General features: G+C 60.1%; 1 protein-coding gene across 1 annotated transcript in view; it reads right to left on the minus strand.

Annotated features, from left to right (window-relative positions):
* Nucleotides 1–564: 564 nt before the first annotated feature.
* OBSCN (obscurin, cytoskeletal calmodulin and titin-interacting RhoGEF) overlaps nucleotides 565–19,104 on the minus strand; it is a 141,327-nt gene continuing 122,787 nt past the window's right edge. The window contains 28 exon segments of the mRNA XM_023537737.1: nucleotides 565–742; nucleotides 849–998; nucleotides 1,120–1,195; nucleotides 1,323–1,546; nucleotides 1,683–1,922; nucleotides 2,113–2,197; nucleotides 2,461–2,631; nucleotides 2,886–3,008; nucleotides 3,405–3,572; nucleotides 3,747–3,857; nucleotides 4,141–4,221; nucleotides 4,834–6,844; nucleotides 7,221–7,298; nucleotides 7,426–7,471; nucleotides 7,555–7,707; nucleotides 8,346–8,372; nucleotides 8,518–8,690; nucleotides 9,052–9,129; nucleotides 9,587–9,647; nucleotides 10,072–10,272; nucleotides 10,852–10,933; nucleotides 11,104–11,272; nucleotides 11,420–11,532; nucleotides 11,714–11,838; nucleotides 12,165–12,261; nucleotides 12,898–13,083; nucleotides 14,977–16,037; nucleotides 16,859–16,904. Of these exon segments, the coding sequence (XP_023393505.1) occupies nucleotides 565–742; nucleotides 849–998; nucleotides 1,120–1,195; nucleotides 1,323–1,546; nucleotides 1,683–1,922; nucleotides 2,113–2,197; nucleotides 2,461–2,631; nucleotides 2,886–3,008; nucleotides 3,405–3,572; nucleotides 3,747–3,857; nucleotides 4,141–4,221; nucleotides 4,834–6,844; nucleotides 7,221–7,298; nucleotides 7,426–7,471; nucleotides 7,555–7,707; nucleotides 8,346–8,372; nucleotides 8,518–8,690; nucleotides 9,052–9,129; nucleotides 9,587–9,647; nucleotides 10,072–10,272; nucleotides 10,852–10,933; nucleotides 11,104–11,272; nucleotides 11,420–11,532; nucleotides 11,714–11,838; nucleotides 12,165–12,261; nucleotides 12,898–13,083; nucleotides 14,977–16,037; nucleotides 16,859–16,904 (6,314 nt within the window).

Here is a 19,104-nt window from a genome sequence, read left to right on the forward strand (position 1 = left end):
CCTGGCTGGTCATTCACCAGGCTCCTTTCTCAAACTGAGAAAGGACTGCAATGGCCAGTCCTGGAAGATGACAGAGGACCAAGCCAGGCAGGTAACCATGGGGACCAGGCTAGTGGCTTTCAATTTATGCATCTCAGAGCTCAGAAGCCCTAGCAGAGATACCTCAGAGGCTGGAGGGTGGGGTGAGGCTGAGGGACCAATGGTACCCTTTTGCCTGGGACAGAAAAGGCTTCTCTTTGTAAGCTGGTCACCCCAGGGGACGCTGCCCTGACAGGTTCCATTCTCCATGAACCAGCAGGTTCCCTTCCACCCAGTTCACAGGGAAGGGCAGTTGCAACTTAAACGGAGCCCCAAACCCTAGGAAGGTACAGGGCCCTCACCCCCTCTCCTCAAGACAGTGAAACAGAAGACGCCTTATATCAGAGGTTTTTATTGGCATTTGTGTGCTTATACAGCAAGTCCTGGAGAGGAGGCCAGCGGTGCAGCCCAGCAGGGCACACACCGCCCCTTCCCCCGCCCCGCCCCCCGTGCCCCGCCCCCAACACGAACTGCTGGGCCCGGCACTCAGCGCACTTGTGCCAAGTTGTGCTTCTTGTATAGCAGCGCCCGCCTCTTCTCGCGCTCCTGCATGAAGGCGCGCAGCCGCGCCGTGGGGAAGGTCACAACTGAGGGCTGAGAGCAGGCTGGGCCCTCCTCGGTCAGCCACGGGCACTGCAGGCAGCTGGACGCGCACGGCCGTCCCCTGGAGCATGGGGGATGGGGGATGTCTGCCGCGTTCTGGGAGCTGGGGCTGGGTAGCGCAGGGTGGAAAGGAATGGTTGGGATGGACGGGGTGGGGGCCACCTTACCAGGGGTTTGTGCACAGCGTGCTCTGAAGAAAGGCCACGGCGCCCCCGGACAGCCCAGCGTAGCAGCGGCTTAGCAAGATGAGCCCCTTGCGCAGGCCTTTCTGCAGGTCGCGCGTCCCCTCGCTGCTCACCGGGTACTCGCCGCTCAGCCTGCGAGGGTGGGGATGTCAAGGAACCCAGGTCACCCTCGGTGGATGGGGGTCACTCTCGTGGATCCTAGCCGGCAGCTCCCGTCCCATCTTCCCTCTCCTCCCCAGCGCAGAAGACTCACATGATGAACGTTGTTACGCCGATGGCCCAGATGTCTGTCTGTGGGACAGCACCCTGGCCCTCCAGGAGCTCCGGGGCTGGTGGGGGCGTGGGGGAACACACAGGTGAGGGGCTGGGTGTCTGCCGTGGAGGGGGTAGGTGGCAAGACTAGGGGAGGTGCTTGCTTCTGGCCACCCCTCCCCCAGGTCAGGCCCTGTAGCATACCCATGGTCTCCACATAGTCCTTGAACCTCTCCGCAGGCAGGACTTTCTCCTGGGCGAGGCTCTGGGAATTGCCCAAGTCGACCACCTTGAGCAGGTTATACTCGGTGACGATCATGTTCTCGGACCTGAGGTCCAGGTGCAAGATGCCTTGCGCATGTAGGTACTGGGCGGCACTCAGCATCTGCCACAGGTAATCCTTCACCTCAGATTCAGAGTAGGAGGCCCTAGGGCACATGGGGAGGAGGCTTGGCTCTGTCTGAGTCTCCACTGAGACCTCCATACCAGTGGGAGGTTGGTCCCCTGCACTGCGCACCCCACCCCCCACCCCCAAACCTGCATTCAGGTCAGGCAACCCCTCACCGCTCGGCCAGGCAGGGGAGCAGCTCCGGCCCAGAGCAAAGCTCCAAAATGAGGACCAGGTGCCGTGGGCTGAGATAGGCGGCCTGCAGCTGGGCCAGGTGCGGGTGGCGCAGGCCCTTGAGGGCCTCGTACTCGCGCAGCACTGCCGTCCTGTCCTCGAGGCGGTAGGGGATTATCTTAGCAGCCAGCGCTCGTCCGCTGGCCTTCTCCCAGCACTGCCGCACCACACTGAAGCGGCCCCTGACGAGGAAGCACCAGCCAAGTTCAGGAGGACTCCTCCAGCCCTGGGGTCCCGCTGGCCTGCTCACCCTCTTATGACCCCTCCCACTCTCAGAGCAGAAGGGAGGAAGTCCAGCGGAGAAGGAGGGGCACAGATGCAGGGGAGGAGGCAGTGGGAGCATCAAAGCCAGCAGGTGGGGAGGGCTCACACCTTCGGATCTGGGTCTGGAAGGTGAAGGTCTGGGAGCTGGGGAAGGGCTGGTTGGGTCGTGTTGGACTGCTTTCCTCCTCAGAGGCTGCGGGAAGGGAAGCCAGTGACTGGGGGGCTCCCCACAGCCCCAGCTCCCCTCACCTTGTCTCCCATCACCCCTTCCCTGGCACCCTGAAAAGGGGCCTCTCTCTGAATCCACACTTGGCCTCTTATTTCTTAGACCATTTGGGAATGTGTGAGTGGCATAGCAGCCAGAACATATCTCCCAACTGCATATGTGCCTTGGTAAAGTGACAGGGCAATTCTGGAGGGAATTGCTGCCAGCTGCCAGGTTCTGCAGAGGCTCACCCAAGTGGCTGGGTCCTCCCAGGAGGACCTGTTCCGAGGGACTGCTGTAGGGGCCCATGCCCGCCTTGCTGACGCATGCTGTCCGGAAGGTGTACACACCACCCCGTGAAAGCTTGTTGGCCAGGTAGCAGCAATCGAAGATGTCCGAGGCCAGTGTGCTCCAGCTGCCACCTGGCCACACAGAGCAGGTGAGGGGTAGGCCCAGGCCACCTGATTCCAGAGTTAGGGGGTGGAGAGACCCCTCCCCAAAGGAGGCTGCCCAAGAGCGAAGAGGGGGCCAATGTTTCCCCAAAGGGTGCCAGTGGTGCAGAGGGGGCCAGGCGCTTCCCCCACGGATGCCCAAGGGCACAGAATGACCAAGTGTTTCCTCTCCCTCCCCACTGGCAACAGGCCCCCCAGGAGGCAAGGGCATAGGGCAGCCCTACCTTCTAGGCTGCACTGCACAATGTAGGTCACGGGGCCGTAGAACTCCACAGGCTTCCAGACCAGCAGCACCCCATCTGCATATACCTCCCCAATGTCTGGTCGCGGGGAGGACGAGGGACGCTCTGCAGGGCCCAAGGTTAGGTGTCTAAGGTGGCCTCCCAGAAGCTGTCCCTACAGCTCTGAGCCTCTGCCCCCACCCCTGCACCCTACTGCCAGAGTGGGTGCCCACCACCAGGTGGGTGCCCCTGGTCCCATTGATTCGGGGGTCTCATTCCAGTGCTGCCTGGTAGAGGGGCCCAGTGCTTCTACTGGCAGGGGTTTGGAAGGTGTCTGCCTGCCAACCACAGCCTCCCCTCGGCTGGTGCACGCCCAGGAGCCCCATGGATTGGACCTTGCTTGAAGTCCCCCGCCCACCCTAGGCTCCTGCAAGCCCCATTGGAAACCTCTATGAAGAGGCGATGGCCTGGGGTGACCCCTCTCCCTGTCCCCACCAAGAGTGCCAGTGGTGGCCCACCCACCGGCCTTTCGGAGGACAGCCGTGGTAGCTGCACTGCCCAGTGCGTTGTGCACACTGCATGTGTACACGCCTAAGTCTTCGGCGGTCACCACCAGGATGGTTAGAAGGTGGAAGTTCTTGAGTGTGGAGGAGATGAGGAGGCGGCCGCTGCCCTTCAGGAGGGTCCCGTCTGTGGCCAAGCAGAGCGGGCGTGAGGGGCAGCTCTGAATGCCCAAGTCACATGCACTCTCTGGGCTTTAGTGTTCCACTGTATGTTGAAAGCCATGCCCTCAAGGAGCATCTCCTGCTGTCCTGCCCGCCCCCCCACAGACACACATACACACATACTAGGATAGCTCCTTACCTTTATTCCAAGTGGCCTGTGCAGCTGGCTGGGCCGACACCTGGCAGGCAAGAGTCACGGACTGGCCCAGGACCACCGTCTCGTCAACAAGCTCCCTTAGGAAGAATGGTGCTAGGGAAGGGAGGTGGGGTGAGCCTTCAGAGGTGACCCCCAACCTGAGAGTAGAATCCCGAGGTGGGGGTACTGGAAAGGAGCCCGCCCTCACCGGCTCATTGTCAAGACCAGCACCTCTTCAAGGAAGGCCTCCAGGACTGTTCAGTCCGGACAGCCAGAGAGCCAGAGCTCCATATCTGGGCTCAAGCCCCTACTTGTCTGGGCACTGTGGAGGGGCTCCCCTTTCCTACAGCCAGGTCCCCTGGGTGGCAGGAGGTCCCAGCCGTGGGAGTGCACCCACCTTGGTCTCTGCTCTTTAAGCCCAACAGCCGGAAGGAAGCTAGGCCTGCCTTCTTTCTGGGGGGTCCCTCTTTCTCTGGACCTGTATGGAGGAGAGGGCCGTGGGAGGTCACACCAAGGGGCTGGCTCCTCTGGGACCTGACACCAGGGGCACGGGAGGACGACTCCAGGGCCGCCTGCCACCACTGCCAGATTCCCACGTGGCAGAAAAGCCTGGATCCCTGGTGATTTTGTTAGAAACAAGCTAAATCTGCTGTGGAGGTCACTGCCTCACCACCCCAGCAGCATTGGCCTGTCCTGATTAGGGACATGTCGGGAAGGTAAGCCAGCAGTTCTGGGGCACAGGTGCCCGGGGAGGCCTGGCTGAGGTCTGGGGTCAGGGTGGGGCTCAAGGAGGATGAGGAAGGCTAGCCTTGTTCTGATCTTCTCCACAGCGACGTCATCCCTGCAGCTTCTCTGGGTCCCAACACTAGGTCTCAGATGCACATGGGGAGGGCATGAGGCTAAGAAGGTGACCTCAGGAACAGGGTCCCCATGTGCCTGGGGTTTGAGTGGCACTGGAACAAGAATGGGGGCTTCCTCCATCAGGTGGGCTCCTGAACTATGGTTCCTGGGCGTGAGTGCAAGACATCCCAAGGTACAGAGGGGAGACACCTGGCTAAGCCCAGAAGCCTTGGTAGGAGTGGGGAGTCACCTTCCAGCCTACCCCTCAGGAGGCGGGAGATATGGGCCACCGAGGCCCTCACCCTCCGGCGCAGCCCCAGCTCCATGGGCTCCTCCAGCAGCGTGCGCCTCCCTGCGAAGCTCAGGAGGCCTCTGGAAGGGGGTGACCACTTGCGCTTCCTGCTGCCACCTGCCTCCCCAAGCAGAGCTTCCATGTCCTCAGGCTCCTCAGTGATTTCCAGGCCAGCAGGCATGCCCAGCATGTCTGGCCAGGGCCACGGGGCCTCTGGGAGCTCAGCCAGCCCCTCCCCGGCTTCTGACTCAGGGGAGGGTGGCGGCTCTGGCTTAGGGACCTTCCTGAAGATCATGAACTCAAAGGGGAGGTATTTGATGTCGTACAGGTCTGACAGGTTGAGATAAGCAGGATCCACCTCTGATATATCTAGTGACACAGTGTCAGCTGCCTCTGCGTCTCCCGACAGATCCCGGATCTGTACCAGTGACACCTGGGAGCCCCCACCAAAGTCCTCCCATGAGATCAGCTCTGGGGAGGCCCTCAGGGGGACCTTGCTGTCCTCTGGCAGAGGTGCCGTGCTGGCCTCGGGGGTTGGGCTCTGGGCCCTTGCCTCATCCTGTTCCTCCAAAGACTGAGATGTGGCCCAGGCCATCCTGGCCCACAGGGGCCCCTGCCCCAGCATGCCTCCTGCATCCCCACCAAAGGCAAAGGTGCCATAGCCAGCCACCCCTGCATAGCCCCCTCTGTGCCCTAGGGAGAACTTCCGTGAAGTTGCCTGCTCCTGAGGCCGTGCAGACTCAGAGGGGCCCTCTATCTCCTGAGCTAGATTTTCAGCATCTAGAAAGAGGCTGGGCTCTGTACCTGCTAGGGAGGCTGGTCCTGGGGAGCTGGGGGGCCCAGGCCTCTTGGGGAGAGGGGTAGCCTCCAGCACCCTCTTAGAGCCTGGCTGGGGGCTTGCTTGGGCTGGGGAGGGGGGAGCTTGGAGGTCTGTAGAAGGGAAGGAGCTCAGGGGTGCCAAGAGGGCCTCTGGGCAATGCCCTGGAGGGAAGGAACCAGGAATTTGGGATGCAACAGCCATAGAGGAAGCACAGCCTTCCTGGGGGGCAGGATCCTGCTGAGGATGACAGAAAGGCACTGGCTGCCCCCCATAGCTGTACTGGGACAACTCCTCTTGCTTAGCAAGGCCAGAGTCACCATCGGTGGATAGAAATGGTCTCAGCCTCCCGAAGGACACCTCTGGATGCTCCATCTCTATGGCACCTGCTACTTCTCTGGGAGTGTACTCCCCTGGGGCTGCCTGAAGACACAAGGAGGCTGAGACAGGACACTTCCCCTCATGGCAGGCCTCCATGGAGGGGCTGGCTGAACAGGGTTTGTCTAGGTCCAGGGAGCGGCTTCTGCTGGGGCCTCCACAGGCACTGGTGCCAGGTAGCCGCAGGGCAGTTTCGAAGGAAGGCACCTTGGCCTTCAGGGCAGCCTGCTCCTCCAAGGCAGCCTCTTCCTCCAGCACGCGATGTTCCAGCAGCGGCTCCCGCAGGCCTGGCAGGGTGCTTGCGTAGTAGCCACCCTTGAGCAGGTGCCGCCGGCGTGCAGGGTACCGCCTGCTGCCTGTAGCCAGGCCCCCATGCTCCGGGCCCTCGCCCGCCTGCTGGTGGAACAGGCTGCGGATGATACTCTGCCGGGGCACACAGCCTGGGGAGGCCGGTAGCTCTGTACCCTGTGACAATGCGGGCAGAGGTATGGCCTCAACTGGTGGACAGGCCTCGGCCTCCTCGGGCAGGCTGGCGGATGGCCGCAGGAAGCCCCGCGGGTGCAGTAGTGGGGAGTGGGTCACTGGGGAGGGCGGCAGAGACTTGGCCCGAGCAAAGGATGTGAGCTCGTTGTCAGAGGAGGAGCTGCTGGACGAGGAGCTGGTGTCACCACGCAGGTGCCTGGCCACTCCAAGGGATGGGCTGTCGGGCGGGCCCTGGAGCAGCTCTGGGATGGAGCGCATCACCAGGATGGACTTGTAGCTCATTAGGGAGCGCTGGGAGTGCAAGGGACAAGGTGTCAGCCAGGTTCCTACTGCTTTCAGGCTCCCTGTGTGCCCAGAGGGAGTCCCAGGAGATGGAAGCATTAAAAGCCCCTCATCCTCTTCCCCAGCACCCCAGGGCTCTGTTGTGTCCCCGCCCTGGCTAGAACATTGCATGTTCCACACAGCCCTGTTCCTTCTCAGCAGCTCAGGGAGAGTGGACTCAGAAGGAAGGATGCCCAGACCGCGCTCCCTGCTCTCCCAGGCCCAGCAGGGCACACAGCCAGCCCTCTGGGCCTCCGTTCCCTGACAGGCCCTCCAGGTCCCTTGCTGCCCCCACCCCCTACCATGTCCCCCTCCAGCCTCTCCTCCCTGTGGCTGCTTGGCTTACCTGCCAGCGGCTTCTGGCCAGGAGGAACTTGAGCTGCTTGGTGTTGATGAAGTGGGCCTCCTCCGCAGGCACGGAATTCTGGGGGCCCAGGTGAGAAAGCCACCTCAGGGAGACCCTGGTGTGCCCTGTGGCCAGATAGGCCCCGCCCCTCTTGGCTTCAGTTTACCTCCCTGTGTGCTAGACCTCCCTGGTTCAGCCTACTCACCAGGAACCAGGGGTGGGTGAGGCACTGGGCTGCGCTGGGACGGACCCTGGGGGCAGAGGAAGGCCCAGTCAGGCCAGGGGTCAGCTGGCTCCCTGGGCAGACAGTGGGGGAAAAGGCATGTGCACTCACTGCGGGGCCCTCTGCAGGGTGGCCTTGATAAAGTCCTGGGCGTCCTGGCTGAGGTGGACAGCCGCCGGGCTGCTCCAGGACAGCCGCCCCTCCAGCACGTTCAGGAGGGTTGCACGGTCACTCTCACCCGCAAACGGGGATGAGCAGGTCAGGCTACAAACACAGGGAGGGCTGGCCCTCAGACATGACCCCGGATTTCAGGGTCCATGGGGGCAGGTCGCCAGGCCAGGGAGGGTTGGGTCTCATGGAGTTTGGTGGGGGGGCACCCTGACTGGGGATGGCCTCTCAGCGCCACTCCCACTCTGTGCTGAGAGTCCCAGCAAATGTCTCGAATTTGCCCAGAGATCCAAGCTCAGCCTGGAATGGGGATCTGGGCTCAGCCTGGAATAGAGATCAAGGGTCAGCCTGAGGTGGGCACCATCCTTAGCCTGAGGTAAGGAGCAGGGCTCCATCTGTAGAGGGGATCCAGGCTCAGTCTACACCAGCAGTGTTCTCAGGGCAGCAGTAATTGTTTTGAGGGGCCTTAGGTCCAACCAGCTAGATCCTTTGGGAAACAGCTTCGTGCTGTGCCGCGTGACCTGCGTCCTCTGGAATGGGTATTTGAAAAGTGCTTGGCAGAAACCTCTTATCTGAGTTGGCTGACTGCTTGTCCCCAAAATAGTTGCCTCTTGGGTTTCTGGTCTCTGATCTGGGGAGGGCTAGCAGTGCGTGTGGCCTCCCGTGGGCCTGCGGGGAGGGTTCAGGGGTTGGTTTCCTAGGAGGCAGCTGATGGGGTTGGGGGGTCTGCTCACCTGAGGTAGGAGATGACCCCCATGGCCCTGCGGGAACAAAACCATAGATGCAAGTCACCCCAGGCCTGGCCCACAGGTGAGGTGCTGCGGGTGAGCCGAGGGAGGAAGGGAGGCAGAGAGTAGGTGGGTAGACTGACATAGGACCTGCATCCCTGGGGCCCTGCCCACTCACCAGATGTCGGAGGCCTCGCTCACGGGGGTCTGCTCAATGACCTCAGGGGACACAAACTCAGGAGACCCGTACTTGCTGTACTGTGGCTCTGCTGAGGTGATTTTTTGGGCAAAGCCAAAGTCGCAGATTTTAATGTCTTCTCGAGCAGGATGTACCATCAGGATGTTGGAGGGCTATTGGGCAGTCAGGGAGTTGGTAAGGCCACACCCTAAGGAGGTAACTCCCAGGGTTACCAGATCTGGAGGAACACTCAGGTCTGTGAGAGGCTGCCCCACAAAGATGGTGCAGCCAGCGGGGGATGGGCTACTCTGGGGGCAGGTTTCAGTACCATTTGGGGACGGCCTCTGTTTTCTCAGAGCCACATCCCTCCTGAAGAGGCTGCCGGAAAGGTAGTGAGCGCTCTGTCCCCTAAAGCGAGCAAGTCCTGACAGGGAAGCTGAAAGTAGCAGGCTTGTGCCTTCCCAGCTTACAGGCCCCGGGCTCCCATGTACCCCTCCCCGGGCTCTGGGGCACGGGGGGCGGGGGGATAAATACCTTTATGTCCAGGTGGAGGATTCCATGGCTGTGCAGATAGTGCAGTCCCTCCACCAGCTGCTGGATGTAGACCTTGACCTTCAGTGGGAAAGGCTAGCACTCAGGCAAGAGAGTCAGCCTCAACCTCCTCCTCTGCTTCCCTCCCCTCCCTGCTCCCACCTACGACTCCACTTCCTCTAGGCCTGGGACAGTCCCACACAACTTCCCAGACCCTACTGTGCCCAAGGCCAGAGATTCCTCTGGGCCCGAAGGTGGGGAGGGTTTGGGTGTGTGGAGCTGCTTGAGCAAAGCAGGAATCACGTCTCAGGAGCAGGTGCAGGCTGGGAGGGGAAGTGGTGAGCCTGGAGCTGGGAGGGCTTTGAGACTGACTGAGGAACCGTGATACCCCTTGAGGACCTTGGATCCCCAAGAGTTCTCTGAGCTTGGGCACAGAGTGTGATGAGGGCCATGTCTGCTGAGACAGGCAGTCTGAGGCAGAGGAAGCGGGCCTGGTGGGGTGTGTATGTAGGGCAGACAGCTTAGGCAGTACAGTCACCTCGGCCTCTGTCACCACGCTCTTCTTGAACAGACGGTCCAGGAGCTCCTCTGATGAGCACCTGGTGCTCAGGTCAAGGAATGCTCTAGGCTCTGGACTCCCCGCTCCCCCTCACAAGTTTTATGTTGGGGTGGGGGCAGAGGTCCATGCTGGGAAGGTGGATCCTCAGGGTTGAGGAGGGGTAAGTGGGACACAGGACCCAGAGGAGAGGGCTGAGGCCAGTGGCCAGTAACAGAATTGAAGTGGAGGCATCCTCTCCCCTCTGCACAGAGACACCCCAAGGGACAGCGAGCTAGAAGGACAGCTCTGTGTCTGGGCTGGTTGGTCACACAGAATCATACAAGAATGCAGGAGGCTGGGCTGCTATCCCCATGATGCAGCCAAGCCTGGGGACACCAGAACCACAGGCCCCATGCAACCCTGTGGACCCCTGCCCGCTCTTTACTCATGCCCTCCTTGCACCCTTGGGGCCTAGGGCAGGATACAACTCCAGAATGAGGATGAGGGTCTTGTGAGTCTCAAACTGGTCTAGCAGCGCAGTGACCAGCGGGTGGCTCAGCGTAGCCAATATGTCACGCTCGCGGTATGCCTGGGCACACGTCCTGCTCCGAAGAGGGATGAACTTGGCGGCGCAGTACATCTGATTGCCCTTGTGCTGCACCCTCTTCACGAAGCCAAACACACCCCTGGGAAGAGGGGAGCCCATGCTGAATGCTTGAGAGCAGCCTTCCAGGGAGGGGAGTAAGGAGATGGGGGTTCTGGGAGATGGGGTCAGGGAGCAGGTAATGGAAGGGACTGGATTGGAGGGGTGGCCTTTGGGAGTTCCCGGAGGCGAGGTTCCCCTAGTGTGAGATTCCCAACAGGCAGGGGTTCTGGAAGGGAAAGAGGTTCCAGGGGGAAGGGACCTCCCGGGGATGGAGTTTTTGAGGAGCAGGAAATCTTGAGGGGCAGGGCTTCCTGATAAGTGGGTACTCTAAGGAGTGGAGGCTCTGGGGACACAATGAGGGGACAGGCGCTCCCAAGGGGCCGGAGGTGCTGAGTTAGTGGGATTCCTGAGAGGCAAAGGCTCTAGGAGAGCACGGGCCGGGTGGGTGGGCAAGGTTCCTAGGGAACAGCGGGTACTGGGGGGTGGCTCCTGGAAGATGGGGTTCCCAGGAAGCAGGGATTCAGGGTGATGGAGGCTCCAGAAGATGGGGGTTGGTGGCTCCTAGATTGGGGACTCTGGGGGGGAGAGGGGCTCCCAGGGTGGGACTGGGTGACAATACCTCCCAATCTCCTCCTTGACGTCATAGAAGGAGTGCAATTTCCTCCGATAGCTTTGCTTCTCCGAGTCTGGCTCGCCATCCTCTACAGCCAGGAGTGATCAGCCATCAGTGTGGAGAGATGACTGCGCCGTCCCCCAACTCTGTAGTGTCCACCGGGGCAGCCCCCTGTGCCCAAGCCTCAGGGAGCCTGCAGGACCTCACACCCACATGGAGCGGGGACTGAGGCCTGGGAGGAGGGGTCCCCCGACTCACCCCCATGCACCAGCAGCTCCGCTTTGCACAGCACCTGGCCACCAGCGTTTTGGGCTAGGCAGGTGTAGATGCCGGCATCATGCTGGGCCACATTCCTCAGCACCAGAGAGTAGGTGGTACCTTCCTGCTTCTGACTTAGCCGAGTGCTGTCTACCAGCTGAACGCTGTCCTGGATGCACAGCCAGTAGCAGGGCGGCCATCAGCCCATCCCAGGGACCAGCACCATGGCCCAAACCGCCTTCAGTGAGTGCCATACCCTGTCTGGTGGGGTATGGCACTCACTGCACAGTGCCCCTTACCCTGCGCCCATCCCTACCTTGTACCAGGTCACCATGGGCTGCGGATTGCCCTCGATGACTGCTTGGAACTGAGCCGTGCTGCCCCTCTGTGCTTGCACGTCCTCAATGGTTACCTGCATGGTTGGTGGCCCTGGGGGTGGGGGACAGAGCCTGTGGGAAAGGACCCAGGCTGCGCCACCTGAAGCTCGCCACAGCCCACCCTGCAATGAGTCTGAGCTGGAGCCGGCCACAGCAGGGCTACATACTCCAGATGGCTCCTCTGTTCCAAGTGTCCCCCCAACCCAGGGCATGGGGACACACACGTAGCCTACTTGTGGTGCCAGAGTCGCTGGCCTGGTACACGTATGTCCGGTGCGTGGTCTCCATGAACACGTGGCTTTGGATATCCCAGAACTCGGTGGTGGCACCGGTCTCTGGCCAGGCCACACCCTCCACCCTGAGGCAGTACATCAGGATGAGTTGTCTGCTTTGCCCCTCTACTTGTGAGAGTGGGCAGTGAATCTCATGGTAAGATGGTCATCCCCAGGGGAGAGTCTCTGCCCCACCCCCCGGGGTTAAAGCAGACTGTTTGGGAGGGGGCGTAGAGACAGGGGCCCCCCACACCTCTGGCCCCTAAGGTGGCTTCTCCCTACTCTGCCTTTTGGCTGAGGTGGGGCTGACAGGGAGCATCCTGGGGTGCCGTAAGCCCACCCTTTATTCCTCCTGCCCTGCCACTGGATATCCCTTAATGGACTGTGTCACCCAGCACACCAGAGAGGTTACCGGATGGGCACGACGCGTCCCTGAGCCTCCGCGGGGGACCCTGAGTTCTGCTCAGGGCCCACATAGGGGAGGGGCTGAGGCATCTTCTGGGGCTCGGCTGGTGGGAGGCTGGGGCCTAGTGAAATGGAGCCAGCAATGTACCAGGGTTCTGTCCCCCATGACATGCCCCTGTGTAGCCCTTCAGGACCCAGAAGGTGCAAGCACAGGCAGACCTCCAGGGACACAATGTCTGGGGCCCCAAACTCCAAGCTCCTGCCACACATGCACACCTCTGCCAGGGCATACCTCCAGTCCTAGTCCCTAGCCCGGGCTGCCAGCCCCAAGGCTACCCACCCCCCACCCCACCTTCATCGCAATGGGATGCAGCATCTCCAGGAGCTAACCTGTCAGGGGCAAGGTTCATCTACCCCTCCTTCCTCTTCCCCTCTCCTCCTCACCTGCCCTGGAGCACAGGAGGCCTCTGGCTCAGAGGACAGATGTGCTCAGGGTGGGTAGAAACTCCCAGGACCAACCCCGCTACCTAGTTTCACAGATGGGGACAAGCTGAACAAGGGGTAGGTCTTGCCCAGGGCCCCCAGTGTATGGAGCCATCAAGATGTCAGGGTCCCCAGGGTTCTGTGAGTTCACTCTCATAGGATGGGCACACACGGTGACCAAAGTTGAGGTCAGCATAGAGAGAAGGGGAGTCTGGGAGCAGGTTGTACTTTGTGGTCGGCCCATCACTGGGCCTCACCTGATTCCTCCACCACCTCAGTGCCTGGAGGCTGGGGGCTGGCCTCCTGGAGTGTGAGTGGTCCCCTGGGGCCAGGGCTGGCTTGGTCCCCTGCAGGTCCTGGAGCCTCAGGGCCCACCATTGTCTGGACAGACATGATCTCCTGGTCCACTCGCTCCAGGGTGGCTGGGGGTGGGATGGCAGCATCTGTGGGAGAAGTCAGCATGTAGGGGTGAGAAGTGGTGTGGGCCCAGGGAGGGGGCTCCAGGAAGCCCATCACTATCTTCACAGATGCCCCAGTGAGCCAACCCCAGGCTGCCCCACCCACCCACCACTCTTCTCTCAAGAGGTGCAGGCGGCAGAGGTCCCCGAGAGAGAGGGAGAGAGAGGCCTGGGGACTGAACTGGGGAGATGGTACTCCGGGCAGCAAACACAGAGATACACCATCCCTGGGAAGGCGCCCAGATGCCTTCACGAGAACGTCAACTCCTCAGGGGCAATCGGGCCTGGACACTGCCCTGTGCCCTGTCTACCCATCAGTATCAGCTCATCCCATCTTTTCATCCTGCACTGGCTCCTCTGTGGTCCACTCCAGACCCCCGGCCTGGTGGACCCGGCCCCGTGCTCTAGGGAAACCTATGGACAGCCTGATGCCAAATCAGGGGTCCAAGGACCCGAGGGGTGTGGGCTCTCTTCCTGCCCTCCCATGCCAGCGCCTACCCCCAGCCTGGCAGTTTTCTCCCCTCCACCTGAGGTCCTATCTGCTCTTTCCTCTAAGTGCCTCCTGGCCCAGGTCACCACACCATCACCTGACCCATGCCCTGGCCCCCTACAAAGCTCCCCTTTCCCCGCAGGGAACTGCCAGATCCTTTCACATTAGCTCCCTGCCTTTGGCCTCTGTGCAGCCCCCTCCTCTACCTGGCTTCCAGTCCTAGGCAGCAGTACTGTGGCTTCACTGGTGTGCCCAGGAATGCCCACCGCTCTGTTCCTAGTATGTCCTCCTGCCTGGAGCCCTCCCTGCACCAGAATGCTCTCCAGCATTAGGGCATCCATTCCATCCTTCCCCACTCCAAGGAGGTCAACAGGACCCCCCTGCACATCACACCCCCCTTATCTGCCCTGACAACAAACAGCCAGACTGAGCAGGGAGCAGGAAGGCCAGCTAACCAAGGTAGGGCAGAAGCAGCCATTATGGGTGGTCACGCTGTGTGCACCTATGACCAGCCCCACAGGCTGGTCAGGCGAGCTACCCCACCTAAACCCAGAGATCCCAGGATGGGCCGAGACCTACCCATGGCTACCAGGGGAGGGGCCTGGGTTGCCCTCTGGTTGGTCCCCAGGGCCAGGTTTAGAGGGCCCCTTGTACCCAAGTTGTCAGAATGGCTGGCAGAGAAGCAAGAAGGAACAGACCACAGGGCTTGTGAAAGTCGGTTTATTATCATCATGGGGTCAATTGACAAGAGTTGCCTCCCACCCACAGACCCTGGCCCATCCTGCAAGGAAGGCCCAGGAAGCCTACAGAGTGGGCCCCATGGGCCTCCCAGAGGCTAAAAAAAGTATCCATGGGAAAGACGTGCCCTTGGAGAAGACCCCACTGAGTAGGCCAGGTAGCCTGGGCAGAGCAGGGATGTGCCCCTATACAGGGAGAGGAAGACACCACCTAGAGCTAGTCTACCAGGGGCACCCCCAGCCTCCTCTGTAGACCAGACTGCAGCCTCAAGCACAATGTCCTCAGCTGAAGACCCCGCCCTGTGAGGTAGGGAGTACCCAGACCACAGGAAGAGCTGTTGGAGCCCCGAGCTGCTGCAGAGTGAGAGGAGGGTCAGAGCACATGTGTCCTGGATGCTGGCTTCAAGCCTCTCTCCTGAGCCCAAAATCCAGGGTAGCAGGTACTGGTGCCAGGTGGGGGGTCCTCGGGCCCACGGCCACGCCTCTCTTCCTGTTGCCCCATGAAACCACTGCAGCTGCCTCAGGATTGTCCTGACCCCAGAGACCCTGCTCAACCCCCAGCCACCTGCCCCCTACAGTTGCGGCCTCAGCCCTGGGAGGGGCTGGAGCACTCGTCCCTGTCTGGCCGGATGTGCAGGGTGACCGTCTCACCCACTGTCCCAAAGCTGACTGTCTGGGTGGAAATCTCTGTTTTGAAGCTGCTCTGGCCACTGTCCGGAGAATGCTGGACCTGGGTGCAGAAGGATGGCTTCCAGGATGTGGCGCTTCCAGCCTGGGCTTCCCGCACGCAGAAGGAGACGGCGGGCCCAGGGCCCTGGGGCCCTGACAGAGCCCCACCTTGGGGCAGGCGGCTGAAGAAGCCAGGTGGGCCACGAGGGCCCAGCGGGCGTCCCACGTTAAGCAGGACAGGCTGCCCCACGGTGGGCTCGCTGATCTCTCTCTGGAGCACCGAGACCTCACAGGGTGGGTCGTCAGAAGCACTGGGCACGGGGCCACTGCAGCCAAAGGTTTCCCCTTCCTGGGGCACGTAATCCTCCAGGTCAGCCAGTGTCAGCGCACGACCGTCATGCTCGAGGATCTTAGGGTCACGGCCCCAAAGGTCATCTGCACCGAGGAGCTCCTCCGTCTGATGGGCACCTCTCCCCTCCTCCTCCAAGAGGGCCTCCTCTTCAGTGGCCCCGGGAGAGGACAGGTCAGGGGTCTCTGGCTCCATGTCCAAGATGAGGGGCTCGCTGACACTGCCCATAGCTCTGCCCTGGTCTGGGGGCTCCTGGGCCAGCATCTTGTTGTTGGAGTTGTTTGTGTTGGGGTCTCCTCCAGGGGTCCCACCAGGCAGCATGAAGAGAAGCCCTGCTGAGCTGCCGGGCACCTCTGTGGCTGGAGACACACTCCTTTGGCCTGTTTTCTTCACCTGGACTTCAATGGTCTCCTCAACCTCCACCCACTTAGGTGGGGGCCCAGTGCCCCTGGGCAGGGCCTGCGTGTGAGCCCCGGGCTCTGTCACGTACAGAGTGGGCACCGTGGGCCTCCACCCTGGCTCTGCTGTGGGCCTTCGGGGCTGGCCGAGCCCTGGCGTGTACAGCAGCTCAGGAGCCTGCAGGCCTGGCCTGGGTGGGCTGGCATGGCGGCGGGAAGGCGAGCGGGAAGGAGACTTGCTGGGGGACCGGCGGCGGCCACGGGGGCTCTTCACCACGGTGGTGATGGTTTCCTCTCTGCAGGGAGAGGGCCGAGAGGAGATGGCACAGAGACCCGCAGCCTGGCCTGGCACCCATGCCACAGCACATGCAGGGCCAGCATGAGAGATCAGGTTAGTATAAAAGGTGTAAATTAGGTTAGCAAGTAAATGGTGAAATTGCACAAACTCCTACACATGCACTTGAGCCCAATCTCTAGAACCCTCGGCCAGAGAACCAAAGAAACAGTACAAAGTCTCATCTGGCCAACTTGAGGCTCTGGTGTTCAGATCTCAAAACGAGAGTTGAGACATTGCCTCTAATCCCCAGACCAAGTCCAGTTTGCAATGTCCCCGTGGGCCAATCTCCTTTCCCTGTTCACAGCTATCTCATTTTGGAGATGCCAGACTTCCTCGCAGAGCTAATGGATGGGGTGTAGGGACACAGTACTCCTGTCCATCCCACCAGTGTTTTGTGCTTTGTATCATGGGCAATGGTGGGATGTGCGTGGGGGTGCTATGGTTGCCCCGGTGAGCTCTCAGAGGTCAGGCACCTAAGTGATCCTGCGTTAGGGACAGACTGGGCAATTGACGCTGCAGGTGCAGGTGTGGGAGGGTTGTCAGAGCCCCGACCTGCAGCTGTGCTCCAGAGGTATGAGGTTGGACAAGGACATCTGGCTCTAGGTGTGGCTTGGCTGTCATGAGCTTTGTGACCTCAAAAAAGCCTTTTCCCTTTCTGGTCCCTACCTCCCAAAAGAGGGGGTGGGGAGAAGAGGAAGCAGAACTCAAGGCCAGTTGCATGTGGGTGCATGCAGGCTACTGGCCAGGGACTCCGAAGCAGCCCTGAGGGATGAGTCTGACCCTCTTTTACAGGCGTGGACAAGGCTGAAAAAGGCTTGAAACTTGTCTGGGGCCAAGAGTCAGAAGCCCACCAGTCAGTCAGGTCCTTGTCTTCTGCCCAGTGTCCCTAGCCTGGCTGGGTGCTGAGCATGAAATGAGTAACAGGCAAAGAACGGAAACGGGCTGAGTAACTACAGCTCTCCTGGGCCCTGGGACTTGCATTTCCTCTCAGGCTCAGGCAGAGGAACTAAGTGTACAGGTGGTGACAACTCAGTGCTGTCACCAGCTGCCTGACATGACCAAGGTGTTCTCGTGCACGCTTGCTCGCTTGCTTACTCTCTCGCTCTCTCTCTTTCTCTCTCCAGCTTTGATTTTGTCTAACTCAGGGGTCCAAGCATAGGCCTAGAGATATGTGGCCAAACCTCAGGATGCAGAGCAATTAGAAGTCCTGCCCCCTCTGACGCTCACCTGGCAAAGGGGAAATGCTATCTCCACTTAACTGAGGGGAATCTGAGACTTGGGGATGCATTCTTGCCTCATACCCAGGCCTGCATTCTTGCCTCATACCCAGGCTCAGGGGCATTAAGCTTGTCCCTGGATTGGAGCCTGCCCAAATGTCAGGAGAACCTGGCCTAGGCCCAGTGTGCTGGCCTCATGCTGCCCAATTTACTGAGACAGGGCAGTGAGTCAGGTGGAACTGAGAAGCTGTAAGATCAGGACTCTTAAATGGCCCCCATGCTGGGCTCACTGCTGCCCCCATGACGATATGTGGGCATCCTGCTGAGGCCATTGACACTGGATGTGAGCCTGCCTGGTGGCAGGGGTCTCTCTCCAAGCCAAGTTTCCTTCTGATACCCCTGGCTCCCAAGTATCCCTCAGTATACAGTGTGCCCTTGATGGGACGGGTGCTGTGCCAGGCAGTTGCCTCTTGGTTCCTTAAGCTGAGGGAGTGCACCCTTCCTCGCAGGGTGTTTCTATCTCGCTGAGCGCGGAATATACTGGGCTTTAGGATGCCTTGAGTCACTTAGTCTAGCCTCCCGTAAGCATGAGTCCTCTTGGATGCCTCCCCCATGGGACTGCCAGGCCTATCTCTGCTCCTCCATCTGTCACCTATAAGATGTGGATAATAACGATGCTCTCCTCATGGATGAAGTGTAATCTGTGTAAAGCTCTGGCATAGCTACATACCTCCAGGGATGGGGTGCTCGTTGCTGGCCCAGGCAGCCCCATCTATTGTGGGGTGGTGACTTGCTTTGGGTGAGGAGGGAAGTAGTCAAAGAAGAGTTAATCCAAGATTTTATCAAATGTCTGAAGGTGGGATTCTCTAGCAACGTGACCAACTGCAGGCCCCTTAAGAGGTCTGAGGGCCATGGGGAACCAGGAGGTTGCCCATCCCGGAGTTTCTCAGTCACTTGGCCTTAGGAAACCACAATCTTTCTCGCCTCCTGGCTTTTACAAGCCCTTCCACCATATCTGCCTGCACACACCTCCTATTGGAAATCCTCTGGGATTACCCAAGTCAAAACTAATCCTGCCTTCTGTGGGTGCATCTAGGTCTGGACCACTCGTGTTATTTAATTATCAACAACCATGTGGCTACTCAACCCTCAAGGCACACAAAGATGAAGAAGGACAAGGAGCGTGGCACCAGGGAAATGGGTTCTCGGCTAGCTTCCAATCATGAGCCACCCTAAGTGACCCTTCTCTCCTTCATGAACCTCAGTTTCTCCATCTTCCAAATGTGAGGGTTGGGCCTGGAGACCTCTGAGGCTCTAGAGCAGTTATGTTCACTATGACACATTTCAATTAAATTCAAATTAGTGAAAATTAAATAAAATTTAAAATTCGGTTCTTTAGCTGCAATTGACACATTTTAAATGCCCAATAGCTAAAGGCTGCTGGAGTGCTCAGTGTAAATATATACTATTTCTATCACCACGAGAAGTTCTACTGAACAACAGTGCCCTAGACCCTAAGGTATCGAAGGATAGAATTCTGCCTCTAAACCACTGTGGGACACAGCTCTGAATCCCAGATCCACCCTGACTGGTGTAACTCTGGGTCCAAGCCTGGGTGAGACACTGCGAAGTGAGCAGAGTAAGTCTACCCTGCTGGGACAATGGGGCCTTGGAGAGGGTACTGAGGCCCGGCAAGAGAAAGCTGTGAAGTGTTAAGGTAGCCAAGGTCCCAGGGAAGGTGAATTCCCTGGGAGTACCTGCAAGGTGCTGGCAGTCTGCGTGGTGAGCAAAGGTTGTGAGGGCAGGCAG

Source organism: Pteropus vampyrus, unplaced genomic scaffold (genome assembly GCF_000151845.1).
Source record: "Pteropus vampyrus isolate Shadow unplaced genomic scaffold, Pvam_2.0 Scaffold197, whole genome shotgun sequence".
NCBI classification, from domain to species: Eukaryota; Metazoa; Chordata; class Mammalia; order Chiroptera; family Pteropodidae; genus Pteropus; species Pteropus vampyrus.